Source organism: Mugil cephalus, chromosome 22 (assembly GCF_022458985.1).
Source record: "Mugil cephalus isolate CIBA_MC_2020 chromosome 22, CIBA_Mcephalus_1.1, whole genome shotgun sequence".
Taxonomy (NCBI): domain Eukaryota; kingdom Metazoa; phylum Chordata; class Actinopteri; order Mugiliformes; family Mugilidae; genus Mugil; species Mugil cephalus.
Window position 1 is genome coordinate 17,429,706 of NC_061791.1, and position 24,151 is coordinate 17,453,856.

At 45.8% G+C, this 24,151-nt stretch overlaps 1 protein-coding gene across 5 annotated transcripts in view; it reads right to left on the reverse strand.

Annotated features, from left to right (window-relative positions):
- Window positions 1-24,151, reverse strand: part of sbf1 (SET binding factor 1) — a 56,157-nt gene that overhangs the window by 4,462 nt on the left and 27,544 nt on the right. For 4 of the 5 annotated variants that reach the window (XM_047574746.1, XM_047574745.1, XM_047574743.1 and 1 more), the window contains 32 exons: window positions 23,463-23,595; window positions 23,242-23,350; window positions 21,374-21,487; window positions 15,449-15,526; window positions 15,177-15,290; window positions 14,922-15,050; window positions 14,038-14,136; window positions 13,739-13,946; window positions 13,275-13,387; window positions 12,954-13,103; window positions 12,119-12,187; window positions 11,772-11,933; window positions 11,387-11,646; window positions 10,921-11,093; window positions 10,763-10,836; window positions 9,313-9,505; window positions 9,094-9,221; window positions 8,831-9,006; window positions 7,043-7,179; window positions 6,448-6,655; window positions 6,171-6,367; window positions 5,906-6,043; window positions 5,701-5,796; window positions 5,332-5,406; window positions 4,670-4,842; window positions 3,947-4,123; window positions 3,758-3,859; window positions 3,481-3,666; window positions 1,735-1,861; window positions 1,527-1,657; window positions 1,048-1,392; window positions 252-457 (listed from right to left, as the gene is read on the reverse strand). In XM_047574746.1, the coding sequence (XP_047430702.1) occupies window positions 252-457; window positions 1,048-1,392; window positions 1,527-1,657; window positions 1,735-1,861; window positions 3,481-3,666; window positions 3,758-3,859; window positions 3,947-4,123; window positions 4,670-4,842; window positions 5,332-5,406; window positions 5,701-5,796; window positions 5,906-6,043; window positions 6,171-6,367; window positions 6,448-6,655; window positions 7,043-7,179; window positions 8,831-9,006; window positions 9,094-9,221; window positions 9,313-9,505; window positions 10,763-10,836; window positions 10,921-11,093; window positions 11,387-11,646; window positions 11,772-11,933; window positions 12,119-12,187; window positions 12,954-13,103; window positions 13,275-13,387; window positions 13,739-13,946; window positions 14,038-14,136; window positions 14,922-15,050; window positions 15,177-15,290; window positions 15,449-15,526; window positions 21,374-21,487; window positions 23,242-23,350; window positions 23,463-23,595 (4,780 nt within the window). The remainder of the gene's footprint in view (window positions 1-251; window positions 458-1,047; window positions 1,393-1,526; window positions 1,658-1,734; window positions 1,862-3,480; window positions 3,667-3,757; window positions 3,860-3,946; window positions 4,124-4,669; window positions 4,843-5,331; window positions 5,407-5,700; window positions 5,797-5,905; window positions 6,044-6,170; window positions 6,368-6,447; window positions 6,656-7,042; window positions 7,180-8,830; window positions 9,007-9,093; window positions 9,222-9,312; window positions 9,506-10,762; window positions 10,837-10,920; window positions 11,094-11,386; window positions 11,647-11,771; window positions 11,934-12,118; window positions 12,188-12,953; window positions 13,104-13,274; window positions 13,388-13,738; window positions 13,947-14,037; window positions 14,137-14,921; window positions 15,051-15,176; window positions 15,291-15,448; window positions 15,527-21,373; window positions 21,488-23,241; window positions 23,351-23,462; window positions 23,596-24,151) is intronic. The other variant, XM_047574744.1, reaches the window with a different exon arrangement.

The window sequence follows — 24,151 nt, forward strand, 5'->3', positions numbered from 1 at the left end:
ACACAGGTACTCTGAGTGTTTCTGAACAGCGCTGTCCTGCTTGCACCTGATAACCTTTAAACATTCACGTCTTTGGCAAACTGCTAGTGATGCTCTGCCGTCTTTAATGTAAACATCTTGGGGCTCTGTCTCCTGTCAGCTGCACTTTCCTCTCGCCTCACGGCAGCAGAGCTGGGAGCCATGTGACGCCTCTGCCTCTTTAAAAGAGTCTCCGGGAGGACGCTTTCAATAAAAACACAATGCCCACAGACCTGTTCTCGCTCTCCGTGCTCTGGAACTGGCTGTAGAGCGTGCTGGTGCTCGGTCGTCCGGCCACAGGCGTGGACGTGGCGCTGGCCTCGCAGTCCAGGGCCAGGTTGATGGAGGAGCCCACGCCGCTCTCCTGCAGGTACACGCCCTGAGAGCGCCGCTGGTGGCCTATGTTGGAGGACATCAGCAGGGAGCTGGAGAACGACGGCTGAGGAGGAAGGACAGGGCCGGGTGGTGAAAATCAGACGAGGGCTGGGCCGTAAATCAGTTTCGAGTTTGTGGCTCAGTACGGTTTTTAACTTATTTATGAGAGTCGCTCCATTCTGCAGTCAGAATGGGCTCGGTGAGCTCTCCCCTCTATTTACTTCCCACAGAGACACAACATGGCAGCAAGCGGGGAACAGGCTGTTCCCAGAAAAGGAACCGTCTCGGCTGTAGTTTGGAACCAGCTGGGTTCTGCGGTGTCGGACCTTAAACATACCAATGGTTCGGCAGCACAGGCAGTTTATTTCAACGTCTCAAACGAAGGCATGCGATGGAGTGGCAGAAATGTTGACTGAGATGATGTGAAGGACCGAAGAACAGTTCAGAAACACACCATCAAGCCCCCAACACTCTGGACTCTGAACCCTCTGACTACAGAAGGACTGTCTTTTTGCATATATGAAAATTCTCTGCTGATATTACCGATGTACACGACATGCACATTTACAGCCTCTACCTCACACAGAAAAACTTGCTGCTGCTGTGTCCACACATACACTTGAATCGTTTGAGAACCCCCCTTCATCGTCCCACCTTGCTCTCCAGTTTGGTCTCGGGCCTCTGCGTGTTCTTGAGCTTGTCCCACGTCTCCTTCCACTTGTCCGACGTCTGCCCCAGCTCGGCCTCCAGGCTCTGCAGGTCCTGCAGCAGCTTGGTGATGGCGTCGGGCACCGTCTTGCTCAGGTTGTCGTAGCACGGCCACACCACACGCCGCTGAGATTTGGGGCCGCTGGTTTCGGGCTTCTCCGCCGTCTCCTCGGCAACGCGCTCCTGCCGGCCCCTCAGCTCCCAGTCGTAGGACGGCCCCTCGGACAGAGTCTCCTCCATGTAGAAGTCCCACACCTTCAGGTTGGAGATGAAGGTGTACGGCCGCAGCACCTGGAAGACGCAAGGACGCATTTTACACTCGGCTGGTAACACGTACTCTGATCTCTGATACTCTGATCCACGAGTGAAATGACTTGGTCGCACTAGCTTTTAGAGAAATCTACTTTGAGCATATCTGATCTCACCTCCTCGTCTTCTGGAGAGAACATGTAGTTGAAGAAGACGGGTGTTTTCTTGTTGAGTCTGTCGATGTAATCCCACACAGATTTGCAGACCTGAGGACTTTTTCTCTCGCCCTTCTCCTCATACAGCACTCCTGCACACAGAGGGAGCGTCAGTAACTCAAACCTGTGGAATCTTTGCTGGCACGCCACTGGACAAGCCTCCACTCACCCAGCTCGATGCGCTCGTAGTCCGAGTCGAGGAGGAAGGTGCGGAAGCGGTTGGACACGTAGTGGTAGGCCAAGAACTTCAGGTAGTACTGACTGAACTCAAACTCCATGGGGAACTGGAGGTGGATCTAAAGGCGGAGGGAGAGAGGGACACAGGTCAGAGCTGCACTGAGAGATGAAGAGGTTGATGGACCGAGTCTGCCAACCAAGTCTTCCTCTTCTTTCTGAAGATGCTATTCTCATGCAACGTGCAGCTCAAACAGCTAAAGCCTCATCAAGTGTGATAAAAGCTCTGCTGTGTTAGCAAATCATGCATGACGAGAGACGTGATCCACGCCACTCATCAGAAGAACAGGAAATGAAGTCTGACTAAAGGCACAGACACACCAAACCAACAGTGAAGATCTCGCTGCAACCGAGGCCGACTGTGACATCACTTTACACAACGTAAAGGCTAGGGTAGCTCACACATACACGCTCTGCACCTGGTTTACAGGAAGCAACTCCGTAGTAGTCTGTGTTTGTCAGTGAAAAGGAGAAACTGGAAGAGCTACTACAAGCCTGGAGGCCAGGGAGACCTACAAACAAACATTACCCAGAGCTGACATCTCCTGAACCACGCTGGTCAGCTGGTATTTCTCTTCTTATGAACTGAATGTGGTTTCTTATGAACTGAAACTGAATTTTTAATTGTGTTGTCCTCACAGTGAGCATAGTACGCCACAAACATGAGCTGAATGTTTTACACCTCAGTCTGTTACTGGTTGTGACATGCACACGTACAGTGAACCCAGAGCACTTCTAAAACACCAGTGGCAGCTCAGTGCTGTTCCTGAACGCTTCCTGTTTAGACCATAGACTCAAAAAAAAAAAAAGTGAAGCCAAAGCAAGTAGAGCTCCCCCTGGTGTCTGGCTGCAGTATAGATGACTGTAGCAAATTAGGCCACGCCCCCACTGGGGTGAAAACAAGCCACTTTCAATCTTTGTCCGTCCGTTTTACGGCCTGAGGCCATTCATTTATTTAGGTTCTGTCCCTCTCAGAGTTTTATCTTTTAAATTGTTCAAAGAACAATACACAACACAGCAACTTCCCCTTTGTTTTCACCCATAAGGGGGCGTGGCCTTTTCAGTGACGTACGGTTACTGTCTTCCATAGGTCCTAAGCTCCTCCATGTAAGTGGACGGGACTTGGGCCAAACACTAAAATACACGTGCAATAAAGGTCATTTTAGGGAGTTAATATAATACTGATGGAAGTAACATTTGATTCTGAGAAGGTTTGTTGTACTTAGTTATTTGACGTGACAGTTATAGGATGTGACATCACATTGACTGACAGTTGCCATTGGCAACTTCTCGGTGAAGCAGTACCCTAGGACTGTGAGAGTAGGAAAAGGAAATAAATAAATAAGTAGAGTGTATAATCCAACATTTCCTTGTAACTGGTGGAGGCAGAGCAGAGCGTAGTATTAATTAAACTAGAACGAGTGTCTAGAGGGTCATAGGTAATGTGGCTCCACTCTCTGAGAGCTGAGCAGAATCTGCCTCCAAAGACACAAGATGACGCCGCGTGTATCCCTGAGATACAAGCGCCAACGAGAGGAAGAGAAACCATTTTTCTACAGTCTATGGTTAAGACTCAGATGCAGCAGTTGCTCTGTTCGCGTTTAAGGGGATGAGACAAGCTGACCTCTGAACATCTGAATGTGTGTCACAATAGGATTTGACGTGCAGCCAGCAGACTGACCTGGTGCACGCAGTCCAGGAACTGCAGAAAGACCGGGGTGAAGCCGCTGCTCTGGCTGCCTAGCGTCTGGGCTCCACGATGACTGAACCTGTGACCGAATGACAGCCACTCCTTCTCCACCAGCAGCCGGAAACCGTCAAAGGTTCTGTAGTAGGGATCTGACAGCAGCTGCACCAGCGACACCACCTGAAGACACACAGAGGCGTCACATAAACCACATGGTTGTAATTCACACCTATAAACTGAGCGGGTGATGTTTCCGTCCTGTCGGTCAGACCTGTGTGGTGACGTCCCAGCCGTCCTCCAGGCTGACCATGACCGACGAGCCCGCTACCAGGAGCTCCACCACCAGGACAGACACCTGCAGCACCTTGTGTAGCTGTGGACACACACACAGTCAGTCAGCACAGATACAGTAAGAGCTGAGGGCACAGGATAAAACACTAACACAAACAGATGTACCGACCAGAACCATCCACTCAGAGTCCTCCAGGCAGCGCAGGAAGCTCATGCTGGGCTCGGGGGGGGCCGAGCTCGGCACGCAGGCCTTCATCAGCTTCTTGAAGCTGTTCTTCACCTGCCGCACGTCACACACCTCGATGGGGACGACCTCCCACTGCTGGAACGCGTCCTGCTTCCCTCCCTGGAAACAACAAGGACAGAGTTCACGCTGACGCCACAACAGTCTTATCATTTCAGAGCTGGGTCATCTGGACATGTTTGTCTTTTTCTGCTTTTTGTTAATATTAATTGCAATGGTCTAGATGTTGAACGTCTCTAGTGGAGTTAGCTAGTAACTACTACAGAGCTCGAACTAGCTGTTCAAGTTCCTGGAGTTGAGATTTCATAACATATCACAAAATAAGACCAGAGGTACCTGCTGCAGTTTGGATTTGGAAAGTATGAAGTGTATTTCAGATCTCTCTTACACATGAGATGTTATTGTCAGTAAGATTTACAGAATAAGAAATACACAGCTTGGGGATGGGAACTGGTTCAATTTTTAAAATATTATCAACTCTATTAATTGATTCAATTCTTTATTGATTCCTTTATCATGTTTGACTCAAACACGACTAAAAAGCCCTAAAGATAAGTGTCAGTTACATCACAACACTGCCTCAATGATGTTTTGGTTCTTTGAGATGTGGGTACGAGGGCATCCTTTAGAAGAAGTCTTGAATCTCACCTTTAGCTGAGCCTTGTCCCCGATGATGTACAGGTAGGCCTTCTGCTGGCGGAGGAACACGGCTTCGCTCGGCCCTCCGTTGGGCTGCGGGGACTCTTTCCCAGCCAGACGCGTCCCCACGTCTGGGTTGTAGGCACTTAGACGCCCGCTGACCCGGATACTGCCCCATTTACCTGGAATACACACACACACACAAAGAAAGCAGACTTTAAAAGGAGTCATGACACGAAGAGTGAATCAACAAACCTCAAGCGGCAGTCTCTTCCCTGATGAACAGCCACTAAATGATCATTTCAGTTGGAATCATCTGGAATGATCTTTTAATGTGTGCTTCAGCTCACTGCTACTGACAGCCAAGCTGGTAAACAAGGCAGAAAGACCTGGACTCTACCCAGTCTAGATTACTACATCTATCTGAGGACAGCTACAGTGTGATTGGTGACATTCAGCAGAAAGAAGAATCAACAGGTAACGACAAACAGGACGTCAGAGAGCAGAGCTGCAGCAGCAGCATGCACACACTGCTGAACACAAGCAGTAATAACAGACCATTAGTCCACAGAGACGAGGCCACCACGGCCGACCAAACACACATCTAAATCAAGAGATCTGATTGGTTAGACAGGAGGGAGGCGGGGGGGAGGGGGCGTGGCCTACTGTACCTCTAGGAGAGTTCCTAGCCTTGCCAGACACTTTGGGCTGAGAGGGGGGGAGGCCTTTCGCCCTTTGACCCAGAGCTGAGGTCAAACGACAGAGATGGCTATTAACCAACAGGACACACTACACAATGGAGGATGGTCTCAGTCGCTCAGTCAGTCGGTTGGTCAGTCAGTCAGTCAGTCACTCACTCACTCACTCAGTCATGTGAGCTGCTAGGGATGTGTTCACAGATTCATCATCCTCCTGGACCAGTCCCAATTTCAGTCACAAATTTCAAAGAAATGAGACATTTTGTTCTGGAGCAGGACTTCAACATTGAACCTAACTGAGCAACTACAGGAGTCACACGGAGACACACGGCTCTATCTCACCTCCTCTGCTGAAGGTTCCAGGAACGTCCTCCTTGGAACCCATCACCTGCTTCATCAGAGCTCCGATCTTGGGCTGCCTCAGCTTATCCGACGAGTCTGCGGGCAGAAGACACCGTGAGCTCTGTGAACTCCCTCTTTAATCTAAGCGACCAGCGAGTTTCTCTTGACAGCACCACATCGCGTCAGTGCGTGTTTGTCCACCCACCGGAGGTGCTCATGTGTGTGGACGTGAAGCTGCTCAGCGTGTTCCTGCCGCTGCTCTCGCTGTAGGAAGGCATGGAGCTGATGATGGCCTGCAGGTACTTCTCCTGCTCCAGGCTGGTGGAGTCTGCCTGGGAGGGCACTGAGCCACGGGAAAACACATCAACAAAGCTTTAGGTTTCAGCTCCTCTAGTTTATGTTTTTTTGGGGCGGCATTGAGTCACGTGATGGTTCAACTTGATGGTTTAAAAGCAGAGGGTTGTTTTTACCTGCAGCAGGGGCATTGGGGGATTTGAAGAAGCCGACCACCCCTTTAGCGTGAAGGCCCGCCGAGCGCAGCAGGACGGCCTTGGTCCGTGAATTCCTCCAGCACACCACAGGGAAGCGGTTCTGCCGGTAGCAGCGGCAGATTCTCTGGATGGTTGAGTCTGGGATGCTCTGAGGGACGATCAGCAGGCCCGGGTAGCTGTGACACACACATGAAGAATTACGGACTGTGTTCACACGTCCTCATAAATGTCTGTTGTCTTTTCTTTGGTCTCTTACCTCCTGCACACGGTGTACATGCGGTTAACAGTGGAAATCCTGAAGGGCTCGTTCTTAGACCGCGTCAGGCTGTTACTGAGCGTGCCCAGACCCAGGCGCTGGTAGTCACGACAACAGGCACGCTCCACCACGTTGCTCATGGTCTGTCTGTCTGACGAGCGGATGGTGGAGGAGAGGGTGAGGGCGCCCTGGTCCACTTCCTCTGAGACTGAGGAGAGGCGCAGCAGAGGACAGAGGCATCAAGGTAAAAACTGGGAATTTCATTAGGATATGGAGGATTTTTAATTTTTTATGATCTTAAAGCGCAAAAAAAGGTTCAATTTCACAACTAAGTGTTAAAAGTTTATGTTTCGTTTAAATGGAATTTAAATGGAAGTCAAAAAAACAAGCTGAATCAAGGAGAACCTGATCTGTGGGTGAACCTGAAAAACATCTGCAAGTCCGTTCGTTGCTTGTCACTGATTTTTGCTTATAGCTTTCCACACATCCACACTAACAAGAAGTGGTAAAACTGGAGGCTGTTTGAATGCCTGAAAGCAGATTTCTCTGGCGTAACGGCTGCTTTTTTCACTTCAGATGATTTCGGCCACGATACCTGAGATTTCATCCTCATCTAGCTCCGACTGGAAGCTGCTCCTGTTCTCCCAGGTGGGCGGAGTATACTTCTTCCTGGACACATTTTGCCGGCCGATGGTCCTCTTTGCAGTCTTCACCAGGTTTTTGGAAAGTGTCCTGAAAGAGACGGTGAAGGGGGTGCAAGAAAAAGGAAAAGCTTTTTATAATACATCACAGATTCATCAGCTAGTCCCATTCACAGTCACTTAACATCCACTTCCTGTTGTGTCTGCCAGCGCACAAATGTGCATTTAGATCGAAAAGCCCGTCCAGCTCCAGCGGACAATGAGCTGATTCGACTCGGGCGTTCGTCTCTGTGCATAATGGGCAGCCATGAATTCGCTGCTCGTTCAGAGTGCCACAAGGCCGGAGTCGGAATAAATATGTCTGAATAGAACATTTTTAGTGCACACACACAGTGCAGAGATGGAAACAACAGGGCCGATTAAACAGCTGCCACGTTTTCCACTGATGAATTATTCAAAGGCTTCACTTGTGCTCCTTTAATTCTTTACAAAAGAAAAGAGGGGAAAAGTGTGTGTGTGTGTGTGTGTGTGTGTGTGTGTGTGTGTGTGTGAGTGTGTGTGGCCAGAGGAGGGGGTTGAGAGTTAGTAGCTAAGAATAAGGAGCAGACAAATGAAGCAGGATAAAGAGAAGACACCGACAAGTACAAGATGGAAACCTGAAGCCACACTCCGGCTGAAATAGGCCTTTAACCAGCAGATTTATCACACTCTAACATGTGAGAGTGCATCAGTCTGCATATTGCATCACAAACTTTACAGATATTCTCACTAATCTCAACACAAGATTAGAGAATAAAAATGCAATTACAGGATTACGGCCTCAGATGATTTGTGTCCTCTATTGTCAAAGTACTGACTTAATCCTACACGATTTAAACCCTAAATATCAAAAACTGGCCCAAGCACTTGTAATCTGAGTCCAGCGGCAGCGGAGTCCAGAGAAAGTGCCTCATGTTCATAAACTCGCCCACATATCATTACTGTGAGGTTTCATGCTGCTCCAACCAATTCTCCCACAGAAGTTACAGCAGAAGGACACAACTTGAAGATGAAACTGGAAGGAAGTGATATCCACATTCTCTTGGGAAAGCAAGAGACGTAACAGCGAGCACAAACCTTTGTCCAGTCTTGAAAATGTAGTTCCCATTATAAATCTCTTGATGTTTTCTTATGTAATTCAACGAGCCCTGACAGCTATCAGAGTGTCAGTTAATAGTTCGGTATCTTGGATGATGGATTATTCGCCTTCTTGCCAAGAGTGAAATGAGAAGACAGATACCGAATCCACCCACCGGGACCTCGGCAGCCCATAAATTAACGTGGTATGTGCGAAATATGTCAAACGTGGTGTTATTTATTCCCCGTCTGCGCTGACTGCCTGGAGTCTCTGGCCGTTGCCTGGCAACCTCACGGTGACAAGACTCCAGGAAGGAGTTATTGTGCCAGAGCTCTGATCTTGAACCCAACTTTGATTGTTTACGAGTATTCACCACAAAGACCTGATCCACAACATCAATCCAAACTCTGTCAGTCTTTCCTCTGCTGCTTTTGTTGGAGTAGTTGGTTCCTTTTTTTCTTTTTCTACACACTCCTGATTCACTCTACTACTGTTGCTTTGAAAGAAAACTCTCCCTTGGCTACACCAACTAGATTTCAGAATAGGCAGCTCTCAGCCTCAGTTAAGAGTTAAAATGAGCAGGAAATCTGAGCTAATGCTCCAGATGGGAAACTGAATCCCTTACTTGAGTGACTGGTTCTTGTCCTTGGTCTTGTGCTCCACCACCATCTTTCCACTCTGACCCACGGTGAAGGCGAAGGTGCCCTGGACGTGTTGAGGATAACGCAGCTTGTGCACGTGTTTCCTGAAAACCTCGGCCAGGTCGGACGCGACCTCTTCATCAAAGGCGATCTTCATTAGCTACAGAGAGGGGAGGGAGGGCTCTTCTGTTAGCTCAGAGTTACGGGTTTACATTTCCCTTAGTGGTATGGACAGAAGGGCACCAACCTGGAAGGTGCAGGATCGTAGCTGGAGCCCCTCCTGGACGAACTGGTCCATAGATAACGAGACCGAGATCCTCTTCTCCTTGGTCAGAGAGGCGATGGGGAAGGAGCGAGTCACTACCTGCTCACCCACTGCAGGGAGACAAAACACAGAGGTCACGAACGAAAGGGGGCAACAGTGTGACGTGAGAACCAAGACCCTTTCGTTTTTGTCGTCTCTCACCCAACGGGTCGGTGGGCGTGCCCTTGAAGATGAGACGGTAGGTGGTGAGGAAGATGGCGCCCTCGGCAGGCAGGAGAGGCGGCCCTCCCATCAGCCCCGTGGCCTCCTCGCGGCCGTCGGGGATCAGGTGGACCCGCATGCCCTCCATCACCAGCTCCTCACCGGGCAACAGAGTCGGCCTCAGCAGCTTGGGCTGTGCAGAGACACAAGAGACACAAGAGAGAGGACGTTAGTCACGTGGACTACAGCATGGTGGCGCCAGCTTCCATTTATGTTTGATTTCCACAAACAAAATGACAAAATGACTGCTGCACATACAAGATGGACATTTAGAATCATCTTGGTGAAATGACAACAGTCATTTTTCTTTAGACAAGATGAAAACGGATCAAACAACCACTCCAACCGTCTCATGCTCTCACAACCATGCTGTTCTCACAGCAAGCTGAGCTGCACCAGCTTCAGAGCTGGACACAAGAAATGAGAAGCTAACCCTGAAACGATTGTGTTATTGCTGTGTAACATCAGTCGGGCTGGTTCGATGGGATCTTGGCAGGGATGAAGTTAACAACAAGAAGATAAATATACGGAAGGAGACACAACAATATTCACTCGGGTGAGTTTACGTGATGGGACGCTTCTTAAGAAATCTAAAAGAATCTTGTACTTGGAAGTTTCTCTAGGGTAAAATGTGATTAAAGGGCTGTGAGCCCTTAGTGAGTGGACTGTTGACTCTTTCTAAAAACTGAACAGAAAGAAACATGACGCTTTGTCCTCTGGACCCTTACATCACTTCCTGTCCCGCAGTGAGGATTGGAGAGCTTCCTAAGGAACTCTACCTCCGATAGGAAATGAACTACAACTTTGGTAGCACGTTTCATAATCTGTTGTGCAACACCTAATGCCACACATGACTTCATTCCAGCTGCTGCTGCAGAACAGAAATCAAGCAGTTTCCTGTGTGGGCGCTACAAGCTGGGACCTCAGTTCTTACCGTTCCTAAGGAAACTGATGGGACGTTGTAAACACTGGTGGAAAGGAGAGGAGAGGACTGTGCTCAGATTATTGTGGGCCTGAGAAGTCTCACGTTCCAGTCACGAGTCTTGAGTGAACAGATAAAACGTGTTGCAACAAAGCCAACGTCCCTCTCCAACACCGTGCACACGGGACTAGCCGCACCCTTCACACAGAAGGCACTAAGCTCTGGAGGATCTCAGGGAGCTACAGCTGCCGGGCTGAGCTCCTCCAGTCTGAGAGACCAAACAGCACAACAAGGGAGAGCAATCACCCAGCATGCACTGCTCTGGCGTGCAGCGGTCCTGCCTCTGGCGTACCTGCTGTGACTCTGTGAGTCTGAGCTGTAGGGATTGATGGAGAGGGGAGTGGGCGGTTCGGGCTGTGGTTCTGCATGGCCTTTGTCCAGTGGGACGTAAAAATAGGAATTGGTTACCTTTTGGATCGGAGGCAGTCTCTTACTCTCCCTGTGGACTGCGTCTAACGTCTCGATGTGCATCTGAACGATATCTGCAACGAAACAGAGAGCGGGATGAGGAGGTTTCCGGAGGAGAAGGGAGATCTGTGAGCGGGCCCGTCTTTGCGCTTTCATACCAGGTATCATGGTGTGGAGGGCCTTGAGGTGATCGTTGGTGACGCCGCTCTCGTTGCACACTTTATCGACGAAGCGGTTGATGAAGCGCACCACGGAGTTGGCCACGTCTGAACTCTCTGCGTCTTCGAAGCCACTCTCTGTGTCGTAGCTCTCCGCCATGCTGCCTGCAATACTGGAAGAACACCTCGCTTTGAACATTCACGGTACCGTGTGCTACGCTGTCAAGCCAAGCTGGCTACACTGCGACATGACTGTTACACAATGACGGTTTCCTTTTTTTCCCTTAATTCAAGAGAAATTACAGAACCATGTTAGTGTGAGTGTTCATTACTGAATAAGGACCTTTGTTGCCCTCTTTTCCCTCAGGTCTACTCTTAACTCTGAATAATAGCCCGACTGTGCACCAACTGATCTGATTCAATTTGGAAAGTTTTTTAAGAGTCCGTGTGCAGTAGCCGTCGCTACCTGTTTGTGACGTAGCTGTTGCTGACGCTCTCCACGTCTCCCAGGCCGGTGCTCCTCAGCAGGCGGTTCTTGCTGGTGTCCAGCGGCAGCAGCAGGTAGCTCATCCTGTTGGCGTAGTGGATGGCCTGGCTGAACACGGTGCTCTCCTCCTTCTGCACGCGCTCCGCCTGCAGTTCCTTGCTGAGCGTCGGCCACAGCCGGTTCTGCTCCGACGCCAGCTCCAGGGCGCTGATCTCCCTGCCCGACCCGTCCGGCCGCTCCTGTGGACACGAAGAGTGAATAAGTTTGAGACAGCGGGTCAAGAAACCAAATTTCTTTTAGAAATTCATCAGAAACTTAACTCCGTCCAGTCTGGTAGGGCAGTGAGAGTAATGCATGTGCTCACCGAGTTGTTCTGCTGCGGACTGTCGTCTGTCTCCAGATAAAGAGCTCTGATGTGGTTCTGGACGTCGCTGTAGAACATGGCCTCCCAGAACTGCATGTTGGTCCACACCATGTGCTCCTGGACGCAGCTGTAGGCAAACTGAGTGATGCCCGCGCCCAGTTTCTGTCAGACAAAGACACACAGAGCGCTATTAGAGCGGTTGACTTGGAAGAATCCCATCAGCAGTCGTGCCCTAAAGTTCCTCCCACTCAGTGAATTATACTAAAACAAACAAGATGGGATTTATGCCATGATAACTTCATTTGGGGAGTGCTCGCTGATTTCAGGAATGTTGCTTATAAACTTACTCTGCAGAAGGCCGTGACCAGGGGAAGGAGGGCAGCTGCAATACCATGTTCATCCATATGTGAACAGTCCTGAATAGAAACAAAAAAATAGAAGTCATGCAGGACACATTTATAAAGTATAAAGTCAAGGCCCAAATCCAAAACACAAAGAAAAACATCTGAAGCATATTTGTATTTGTTCTAATTGAGCCTTATCTTAATCTATGCATAGTTTCTTTACTCCATAATATGAGGTAAATAAAAAGCACACGTGTGTCTGTGTAATTAGGTGTCATATGAGGGATCTTATTTAATTACTCCTTTAATTTAATTAAAGTCCAAATTAAGGCACAGAGGCTATCCTTTCAAAGAGAGGCCTTCATTTATGTTTGACTTGAGGCCTTTCTACATTTACCTCCACAGTAGTTCCAACAAAAATGTAATCAAATGAAAAAGTGGAATTTTATCAAGACCAGAGAGAAATCAGCGTGAGAACAGGCTCAGATTAAGCAGAAATAGAATTCCTGCAAGATACTATCATGTATTTCTTCTCTAAGTCAAGTGTTGACTTAGTTCACTTTGAATGTTCAGAGACTTTCAGCTGGGTCAGCACTTTCAGTTTTAAGAATGGGCCAAAATCCAAAAACCATGGAGCCCACATTTCCCATAATTCAGTTGTAATTGACTGCAACGTTTTCAGTCTGTAAGTGTGTGTTATAAAATTGTTGTAGCTAATTATGCCATTATTTTCTCAGATTTACGAAAGCAACGAAACCTCACACAAACGACAAGGCTCCTAGTGGTAAGTAAACTACGCTTAATGTGTAAAATTGGAGGGCGCCGAACTCAAACTCACCTGTAATGTGCAGTTCATCATGCGGACGATGTAGTCAAACTGCTGGTCATCCAGCACGGCTCGGTTCTGTAAGACGTGTTGATTGAGCTCTTGGGTCAAGCAAACCCGGGCTGCCCGACCCTTCAACGCCCGCAGTACAGCCGGCATCAGCTAGACAGAGGAGACGGAGAACACATGCTTTCAACACACAAAAACACTACATACAATCCACATCGTGCATTTTGGGCAACTGAAAAACAACTTTTCATGAGTTAAGTTTGTATTTGAAGTTAAGGAATTGTCCCAAACTGCCCCGTCAGCTCAGTCAACCCGGGCACTTACTTTCTTAGCCTCCAGCATCTTGTTGTCAAAGATGTATGTGATGCAGTTCCTGACCACCTCCAGCCTGCGCGCGCTGTTAGCCATCACGTTGCCGTTCCTGTCCACGATGTCTCCTGTGGAGACAGAAAAGGTACCAGGCAGTCATTCATCACTGCGGCGCTGAGCTCAGCACCATTAAGCACACGCTGCGAGTCGGATGCCTGAAGTTCGCACAGGAAGTCTGAGGTGGGGGAGACGCTGAACTTGGGCTTGCATGCTTTTACCAGTCTGCTTTTAGACGTAACACCCGCAGCCTCGCAACTAACTCCCACCGAGTGTCTGCCACATTGTGTCTTGCCACTGTTAGAACCACATATGTCGACAGACATTCCAGAATGTTTGTCTGGTGTCAGTTTAAGATGGAGCTTTAAAATCTACAGAGAGCGATACAATCAGCTGACTGCGCTACGCCTTCCATCGCTCACCCAGCGGGGGCCCGGATGGCACCATGCCCTTCAGCTCCGCCTTGACCACGGGTGGTGCGGTCTTGAGCTTGGCGGCGGCGTGATCGATGAAGAGCTGCACCGCGACCTCGTCCAGGACAGGGAAGGGCGTCTGACCCTGTGAAGTGTTCTGGCTGTTCTCGGTCGGCCGCTGGACTTTGTGCATGGCCACAGCGGGGTAGGGATTCTCCTGGAGGGAGGGAAAGAAAGAAAGAAAGTGATGAAGAGGGAAAAACACAAGGAACAGCAAGGTTAAGTTAGAAGCAGAAGATGCTGCCTACGTTTTTGAACAGCTGCTCTGCCAGCTCCTTGACGTGGTTCATGACTTTGTGCGGACAGCCCTCTTCTTGTCGTATCCTCTCCACCTCGTTGGCTACCAGCTGTGGAAACGGGACAAAGAAGTAAAATGAATTAAATTACGTCAAACTTCAGCATCATTCTCCTACACGTGAGCCGTGCATATTCAGTTACCACCAGGTAGTGACAAATTATCAAGAAATAAGTAACTGAACATATATTGTATTAAGGCACAATAAACACACATTTAAGAACACTTAAAGTAGCTTTCTTTTTTTCTCTTAATCATTATTGTAATAACATTACAACCAATACTCTAAATGCCTGTTACATTTTACCAGCAATAGTGAACATCCTCAGAAGTTAAGTATGTTTAACCAACTGTCCATGATCTAAAAATTTTCAACAAATATTTGACATTTTTACAAAAATAAAATAAAAATGCAACTAATGAATCAGTCACTGATTTTCAGCATTTGATAGTGTTTTTCCGATTTGATATTGTGTTTTTCCGATCAACAATCTGTGGCCAAACTAAGGAGTCTGCTTGCTACCTAACATGAATGTAAACACTTGACAACAGTCAATTGTGTCCCCAGATGCTTTAGGAGAAAGGAAATGCACTTTAATCATTGTTACACATGCACACAATGGACTTTGGTGAAGACCTAAAATAGCCTTTATTTTTCCATTACACCGTCCCTAGCCCTGGGTAGGTGAACCCAAATGTCAAATATGGAACAGTCTCATATGCTGATAAAACTTTTACTGGTACTCATCATGACTGTGCTCTTGTGTTGTTTGATTTACCTTTGATTACTGAAAAGTCAACAAAAAGTAACGACTGTGCATGCGCTGAAAGACTCACATCGTCGAAAAGGTCAGTGGCCCTGTAGGGAGGGCCCCTCTCTGACACAAAGCCTGCAAACGCCATGCCGTCCAACACCTTCATGAGAAAGTCGTCCTCTGACAGTGCCCTCTGGCCCAGGAAGGCAGCCTGCGGAAATGCACGTTAGTCCAATCTAATCGCGCGCGGCCCGCTTCTCTTTTTCCTTTCTGCACCCTCCCCTACAAAAGCCACACATGACTGGTCTGCACTGTCCTCGACGTTAGATCCCTTTACCTTATGGAAGCGGATCACGGGTTCTGGGTGGATGCGGATGATATGTAAACACCAGCGATAGCCCTGGAAGAGCCGAGCGAACAGCCACAGGAAGATGGCTCGGATCTCCTTATCCTGAGAGAGTTAGTGGAAATACATGCTTTGACTAAAACAGAGGAGGACTGGTGGCATGGAGATAAACCTGTCAGTCATTCCCACGTCTCTACTGTTGCAGTCAAGTTAATGCATTGAGATTCCGTGTATTGTGCATTTACAATGTTATCACTACTTGCCTGGATCTTGAGTGAAGCCGACTGCGTGGACTGCGGGGGGAAGGCATGATCGGCAACTTCCAGCTCCGGATCTAAAACCTGGAACAGCCAACGACACAAAGTCTCAATCAATCATTAGTGACCACATCTCTCTGCTCATTGCGGCTGGCTGCTGTTAGAGGAATTGTGTGTAATTTAGTTAAAGACAAAAAAAACTCAGTCAAAGACTTGGTGTTTTCATAGTATTCAGAAAAGGACAAAGTGGACACTGATCAAGTGTTTGGCCACTTGGCTTCTTTTTGTCAATCAACATCCTCAATATAGCTCCTCGTGGGTTGCTTTAACTCGCAATTTTCTTCCTTGTTCTTGAATGTATGCAAACATGTGTAGATCTATGGCTGAAAATGTGGCAAACTCTTAACATAAGTGAAAAAACGAATGACTCGTAATTCAGTCACGTGTCCCTTCTTTAAATCTACTCTCACCTCTCGGTTTCTTCTCGTATGGAGAAAGACAAAGCAGCAGGATCAACAGATCCAGACCAGTCACAACCTTCCTCGAAAACAGCTTTTCATATCGACGCCGTTGCCAGGAACTTCCCCCAGCTAAATGTAAGGAGAGCGGAGCGGCTAAGCCCTGATTTACAGTTGCTATCCAACAATCTACAGCGTCATCTACCTACGTGAAAACCTGCACCTTAGATTTAGTAAACCCAGCACTTAATAGCCCTGATACACAAGGTTATATTTCCAGGGACATCTGGGTCTGTTTGGTAACGACTCATCCGATTAGAATCATGATATTTTAGCCGTGGATCTGTGCATACGGAGAGCTCCGCTGGCTGAGAGCACCCACCTATAACCCACTGAGCGTTTCTTTAAGCTAGCAACAGCCTCCGGGTTATAAGTCATGAAGCACACGGAGCAGCTAGTGACAGAAAAAAAACAAGATCCATGGATTTCACAATAAAAATTTCAGCTTTTAATAGAACTGTTTATTTTCGGCTTTGGCATCTTAGGCATTCGCCCTGAGTCAGCGGGTCCAAGTTCAGTGTCCCGCTTGAGGACAATGACGCACAAAATGGGCCGTTGATTTAATGATATGATATTATTGGAAACACAACACACATAAACACTAAAGGAGTTCACTAAGAGCACTTTACTGGATCTGTTGCAGATTAGCCTCAGTTCTAGTCCCTGGTCTTATATTATTCGTGCAGCTACTTTAATGATACATTATGCTGATATAGCTTTTTTTTTTAATTGAACTCTGTTTTTATTTATTTCTGATCTGCTAAAACTTGTTTTTGTCTTTTTCTGATTACTAGAGAGAAGCCGGACAGAATTTCACTGTGCCGTGTAGAAAGAGAATAAAGAACATTCTTTCATTCATTCAAAATGGACATAGCTGAACAATGGTCACTGTAGTAACGGGTTTCAGTCCAAACACTGTCAACTCTCCATGTCATGACCCAATTTATCACAGGAACAACTAAAAAACAAAAAACAAAAAACAAAAACAAAACAGCAGCACAAGGTGTTGACCTGGCCTCCAAATTCACCAGATCTGATCAAGTATGTATCTATTAGCTACAGCTGCATCTCCCATCCCAATCATTCTGTCCAATTCAGCTGAATTCAACGACATATGTGCACACACAGCTTTTAAAACAAACAAAAAAAAACAAAGGACATCAGCACAGATAAAAGCAGCAGATAACAACATAATTAAAATCTAAGTGATGGTGCCACTGATCTAAGTGATAAAGGAGATAAAAGAAGCACATCGCAAAGCTGTGCAGGAAGTACTGCGGCTAGATCTGGTCCCTGTGATAAGAGGGTAGACAAGAGTGATGGGTAAGGTGGGGGTTGAAGCAGGTTTCAGGCTCTAAAGGAAGGTCTCTAAGGTCTTTACACAATCCCCTGGTTCACCCCAACAGTAGAGCAGGAGATGAGTGGAATGGGAGATGCAGTTTTGATTAGAGGATCAGAGCTCAAGAATTAGAAGTGTATTCCCATCACTTTAACCTATTTGTAACAACTGTAAATGAGTTGAGTAGTTTTTGGCTCATCTGGTCTGGCTTTAAGGTTTGGCTCTCTCTGGGTAGAATCTCATGTTTTTTTTTATTTTTACCAGGTTCTCCAAAGATTTTTCATTTTTCATTTTGGGTCAACCTTTTAGTCGCGGTGGCCTACTTTCTCCTTTCTCTCTCGTGTTTCACAACACAGTCCCAATAAATATTGTATTACAACAGGTCTTATTTTCACCGACCTTTCACATTAACCTAGAATTTAACAACCGTGCTAAGACAATAACTAGAGGAATAAAATCAAAGCAAAAGCTAATCACCTGCTGCTGACATTACTGCAGCTATCACGTGTCTGCTTGTCAGCTTTCTAAATAGAATATTCTGGACTGTAACTGATACCGTGGAAGTCCGTGGGAAGATGTTATCATATAAAAAAAAATCTGGCTCCTCCGAGCATCTAAACACACACTTGGCATATGCAAGCTGCCAACTCCAGTCTCCCTCAAATAAACAGATCCTGACCTTTGTCTCAGTGACATGACGACTGTACAGAAAAAAATCTAACCCTGTACAAACAGTAAAAGGAAACGTTATCTGTGGGCTATTCCAAGTCTGTTAAACATTTACCACAATCTAAACAGTCTTTTTTGCAGACACAATAAGCACATAAAGGAATCATAACCTTCTTATATGTGACTGCAATCACAACAACGACTCTGAAAGACACTGATTTGGTGTAATGATGTAATGAGGAGTTTCCTGCAACTAGCCAATGCAATCAAGTGCAAAAAACAAGGTTACAATGTTAACGCAATACAAAGCAAAATTATTATTAATACCTGTATCATGCAACATAATGAATGAATGAATGAGTGAATGAATGAATGAATGAATGAATGAATGATGGACTGAGTAAAGTGTATGCTGCTAGTAAGAGACTTTAAAAAATCTAAATGCTTGTAAACCACTTGCTAGGAAGCATAGGCTGTATATAAAGATGGAGAGAGCCATCCTCCCCCTCGCGATAGGCAGACCATGCTAAATAGTAACAGCAATAACAGAGACTATAATGGGGATTGTTACAATAAAGTAATAAAAGCATATTTTGCATAAAGTGGGCATATTTCTCCACTCCCATGTTGATAAGAGTATTAAAAATCAGAGCAATATCTCTTTAATGTAGAGCAGATTTAAAAAAGCGATTAATCCAAAGCTACCTAACAAACAGTTGTGAAATTTGCGCATCTAATTGCGAAAATCTGCTTGTGTTTGATGTCTTGGAAAGTTCCTGTTCAACTCTGTTCTGCTTTGCCATTTGCCAGACCACTCCTATTATATCCACTGTTTTTCGGTGAAGGAAAACGATACAGCATTAACAACAGTCATCATCTGACTTTGTTTACAACTGTAAAGTTAGTTCTCATTATATTTTACACCTGACTGTAACCATAACAGTTTACAGTATGTCCAGTAAATTGATCATAAAGTAGCTGTTGTTTCCTGCAAAATTTCCCAAATGAGCAAACTTAACGTTTAACAGAATGAGTAACAACAAATCCCGTTGCTGCACCCCCACGGCTGCAACAAATCAATGCCTTCTGTAGATATCAATAAGTGAATAAGGAAGCAGGAAAATAATTTGTTTACAATGTGAAATAGATAAAAAGCATTTCTCAGAATGGGCTGGCACTGTATTAACTGGAAGGGACTGCAGCTGCCTTTATTTGAAATAACTGATACGAACACAATACAGCAGCAAAGGATTAGTACGTGATAAAACATGTCTTACTACAAATGATCTCAACAGCTGAGTTGGTGTTGGTGTAAAGGAATGGAGTGAAGTCATAATATGGTGCCTGAAAAGATGGAGACACCAGACTATCTGCATAGGATGGGCTTGTGTTCTAAGTGGAAAGCTAAATTAACACGCCTGAAAGTACAGAGCAAACCAGGATAATAATCAAGAATGGTTTCCCCCTTTTTTTTTTGCAAGGCTCGTCAGTCAGTTACAGTGAAAACAGGTATTAGCTGCTAGCTTGTATAAAATGGACATCTGAACTCCACCACAACTACAAAAGTAAAATGCTGCTGTAATGGATGATACAACAGATAGGGCCCGTGACTTCACAGCAAGTGAAGTCTCCATGGTTACGGCCACTGAGTGGCAGAAAGTGACAGTTGAAAATGGAGATTAGCCGCATTAGTTTCAATCATAGGCTTTAATAGTGTCTAAATTGTAAAATGAATTTAAAAAAAAAAAAAAAAAAAAATTTGAAAAGCAGTCAGATATATTTCTACAGATATGTAAATGATATGTAAATGGGTCGCTGCATTACTAAGAAACAACTGGAGTCTCGACCTTTAGTGTCAGGTAATATTAATTTATGTTGTATTTATCTATTTATTTTGATGTCATAAATTAAGTTACGGGCTGTTAGATAAGCTTGTGGATGTTGTTGTTTTGGTGTAGTTGCGGCCAACAGTAATTATTTCAGTTCCAACAATAAATTACAATAAAATAATAAACGGAATATTTGTGATGACTCCCTGTTCGGTTGAACGATACAGTATTGTATGGCTAACGTTACATCTCAGTAAAGCTCTTAGTGTTAGCAACTTTTATTTAGTTACTAACTTGAACTAACTGGAGCTGAGGCTAGTCCTTTTCCAAGTCCATACTAGTTCGTATGGATCATTGGCGAGTCGAGTTGTCCTTAATTTGATCTGATAATCAACATTTTTCCTGGTCACGCTGTATTTATTCATTGAATTGAATTTTCCCCCCCTGTGTATTTTTGCCCCTACAATTAATAGTTTAAATGTGGTGCCATATCTCCATATCAAGTCCCATTAACACATCAAGAGAATAGACAGTAAATTATTATTATCTCATCATCAGTTATGACCCACGATAAAGGTGTGGCGGTATTTTTACACATCCTTCTTCCTATATTTTCTTCTTTTATTTGACCTTCAGATATTGCATCTGTTTTTGACCAGAGGCGAAGCTGTTAGATAGTAACAGCTGTTATATAATCCACTCCTTGGTTCTTATAAATGCCACTTCCTCTCCTTATTAACTTTATAGCATGCTCACCACTGCTGCTGTGTCACTTTCTCACTTGTCTCACTCAGCTACCCCTTAATGCTAACTATCATATCTTTAAACGCAAATTTTCCACATACAGTGTTTCAGCTATATTTTCAATCTACAACTGGGAATATATTTACAGTGTTTTAACGAAGCGGTTTAGGGCGGTGGTGTAGCTGCCGCGACAAATTATGTGCAACTCCCCAGAAATAGAATTACCAAGTTTTCGAATTATTTTGGATCTTTAACGATAGAAAACGCTGAGCAAAGGTTAGCTAAAAACGTTCGGAGATAAAAATGTTGGTTCGACTTGTCTTCGGGAAGATTTCGTTGAAGGCTTCAGTCGCCATTGCTGAAAGTGAAGCAGGAAGTAGCAACAAAAATTAACCCCACTGGCAAAAACGACACAGCGCCCACTAGTGTTTGGGTTGTGTCTTTACAGAGTGAGCCAGGCTATCGAGCACACAAGTACAATGTGCGTAGGTTATGGCCTCTATGTCCTGCAGTACCTTAAATGAGCCTTAATGGACTGATAAATGCAACAATGTGTGATTCCTAAAAAAAAATTCAGACCTGAGTACAGTGGTCCAACAACAAAAATATCTGAGCTAACACTAACCACAACAAGTCTAAAAGTCGATCCAACACAACTCATGCCAACTCAAACTTTGAAAAGCTTCCTGGCCTCTCATCCCATAAAGCCCAAATGGGGAATTTACTGCATGTTAGAAACCACCCAATGGATGTTAATGACATTTCCGAGTATTTGGTAGTACGTGTGTATTGTGGATATGGGTGTGTGCAGTGTTGAGGTTGCAGCTCTTACCATAGAGATTGCAGTCTGGGTCTGCTGTAGGAGAGGTTCAGGCAGGAGGGAAATGTGGACGCACTCTGGGATAGTAACCGTGCCTCCATCCAAGTCAGCGATGATCACGTCCAACTGAAAGCACACGCACAAACACACGTGAACACACCTTTCATCTCTGCTTCTGAACCCGCTGATAAATATACAGCAGCGTGCTACACAAGCAAATTTGAGAAACTGAAAGACAAACGCAGAGGCAGAGAAAGTCGTCTCTGTCAGCGGCGCCTCATTACATTACAGATGCTGGCTGTCCAACAACAAAAAGCGCACATTCACATCTCACTGCAGGCAGACGGGAAGGCAGCCCAGACGATAGCCTCTGACCCCAACGTCTGCTCATACATTGATAATGGTCATGTGACCGATGTACCAAACACAGCCTCTCGTTGTTAACTGAAATAATTGCTCTGCGCGAGTGGCATGCGGCACAATACAATCACACATGTCCGACTGCAACGTTCATTACACTCAACAAGCCTTAATAAGACGGCAGTATACATTTTTCTGTGATCGTGGGTTTGAGACACTAATTATTGTTATGTACTGTATATCGGTATCATTTTCTTGGCAAGCCCTGTAAAGGCCATTGTGTTAGAATCTGTCGTATCTAAAGAGGCTAGCAGGTAGCAAAGAGCCAGATGGCAGCAGGGCAATTTAATAACAGACGAATGAACCGCCGGCTAACGGGTCAACAGGAGTTTACAAGAAACACACTCCCCATTATAATCACAACTCAGAACCATGTCACCACGGCTGAAGGTCAGTTTAAGGAATGCATATATCTGTGCACAGTGTTTATTTTTGTTTTGTTTGAGGAGAAGACAATCACCTTTTACCATGGGTTGCTTTCACTCGGATCACATTTCCATCCACAGCTGGAAACTAGCAGCAGGTGTTCATCTTGCACACCGAGCACGGTGGGCTTTTTTTTAATGACGCCGCTTGTTTGCTTACCGTGGAAGCAGTGAGTTGTGTGTGTGGACTGTGGTATTTTATCCTCTGAATTTTTTCCCTGTCATTATTTTGTCGGGTCTCTGGGAGCTCATATCTCAGCCGATGTCAGAGAGAGTCGCAGATGTTCCCGTGAAACAAGTTCAACGATGAACAAGGGACAATGCACTTTAAAATGATTCTTAAGCCCCCTTTAAAGGCAGCGGCAAATACTGGAGCTATTGTACTTTAGTGGTCATCACTTTTGTTTGAAGGACACGGTTAGCTTGAAGGTGGCACACATATGGTCACTGGTAATCCTTTACCTGATATGATTTTAGTAATTTTTTTTTTTTTACCTTATCCTTGGCTTAACTACTAGCTACATCCAGAACCACAGATTTTTGTGCTCCATCCCTTTTTTAAAGTTGCGTGAATGTGTGATTACTTCTCAGCCGAGCTGGTGAAGTACAATTATCGCAGCAACAAACACTGGTTCATACTGGCATTTTCAGTGTGGTTTTAAGACACGGCTGAAAGAAACGTGATCCTATCATTTACACAATGGCCATTCTAGATCGACTACGCCGGATGAACAAGCTGATATCACCCGCTGTAACTCCATCCAACTGTTATTCGGCCCCCTGACAGCACGGTTTGATTTTCTCCCACACAAACAAGCACGTTACTGTTTTCTATTTCACTCTACTATGCAACAGGGTTTCAAACAATGCAGAGGAAAAGCTTGCTGTCAATGCAAACTGATTTTTTTTTTCAGTTCAACAAAACAACCAACTCGGTCGTGAGGACTTGAGTAGGAAAAACGCAAATGGATTCAATATCTTTTTTCTAACTGAAGCTTGTGTCATATTTATTGTACCATATCAATGAGGACCCACCAGCTCTTGTGTCTCGGAGCGGAAAAATGAATTGACACCGATGATGAAGGGCGTGGGAGTGCTTAGAACCTCTAGTAGTTTTCCTGGTAGGATGGGTACGTAGGTGAAACTGAAAAGACACAAACAGGAGGAGATGAACACATCAGCTGCTGGTGGATAGGGCAACAGAGAGAGAATGATCCAGAGACACAGCAGAGAGAGGCCGAGGAGCGAGAACACACCTGTATTTGAGGGGGAACATGATGGCCAGAAGACCTCGGCAGGCGTCCGTTAGCCTCTGGTAGCTGCTGGACAGGAACAGGATCTTGTGTTCCGTCAGGGCAGCACAGAACAGATAAAGCACGTTGACTATACCTGGAGGGAGAACAGAGCACAGACAAGGCTCGAACAAGGTTCCACTAAAGGAACAAATCAAAGCAATACATTCTGAATTCTGGAGATCGAGCTTTTCGTAGACGAATTTGTTGAAATTCCCCTAAGTCATTCCCTAGACATTGTGTTTGTGAGAATGGGAAACATGGGAGGTCAGTGGTTTTGTCCTGGGACTTTTGACCATGACTATTTGAAATCAGTTAATCCTTGGACAAATGTGCAGAGGTCTCCTGAGACCTGGACGTATATACTGCTGAGTAGGCTAGGGATCTGGTGTATTCTTGTTGGCTACTAGCTGGTCTGCTGTCTACTAGCCTGCAGTTGGACTGGGCTTCTAAATGTGTTTTGCCTGAGACTTTGGAACAAGGGATTGTAACATCTTAGACGATCCATATGTATTAGCCAAGCTAAAACATGGGTTTAATTGTGGGTTGTGTTGCGGTGGTTATGTCACTGTGAGTTGTGTAACAGCTATGGCACAGTAGTTGTAGGTGAAGAACAAAACGAACATGCAGAAAATCCTCATCAGTTCCATCAT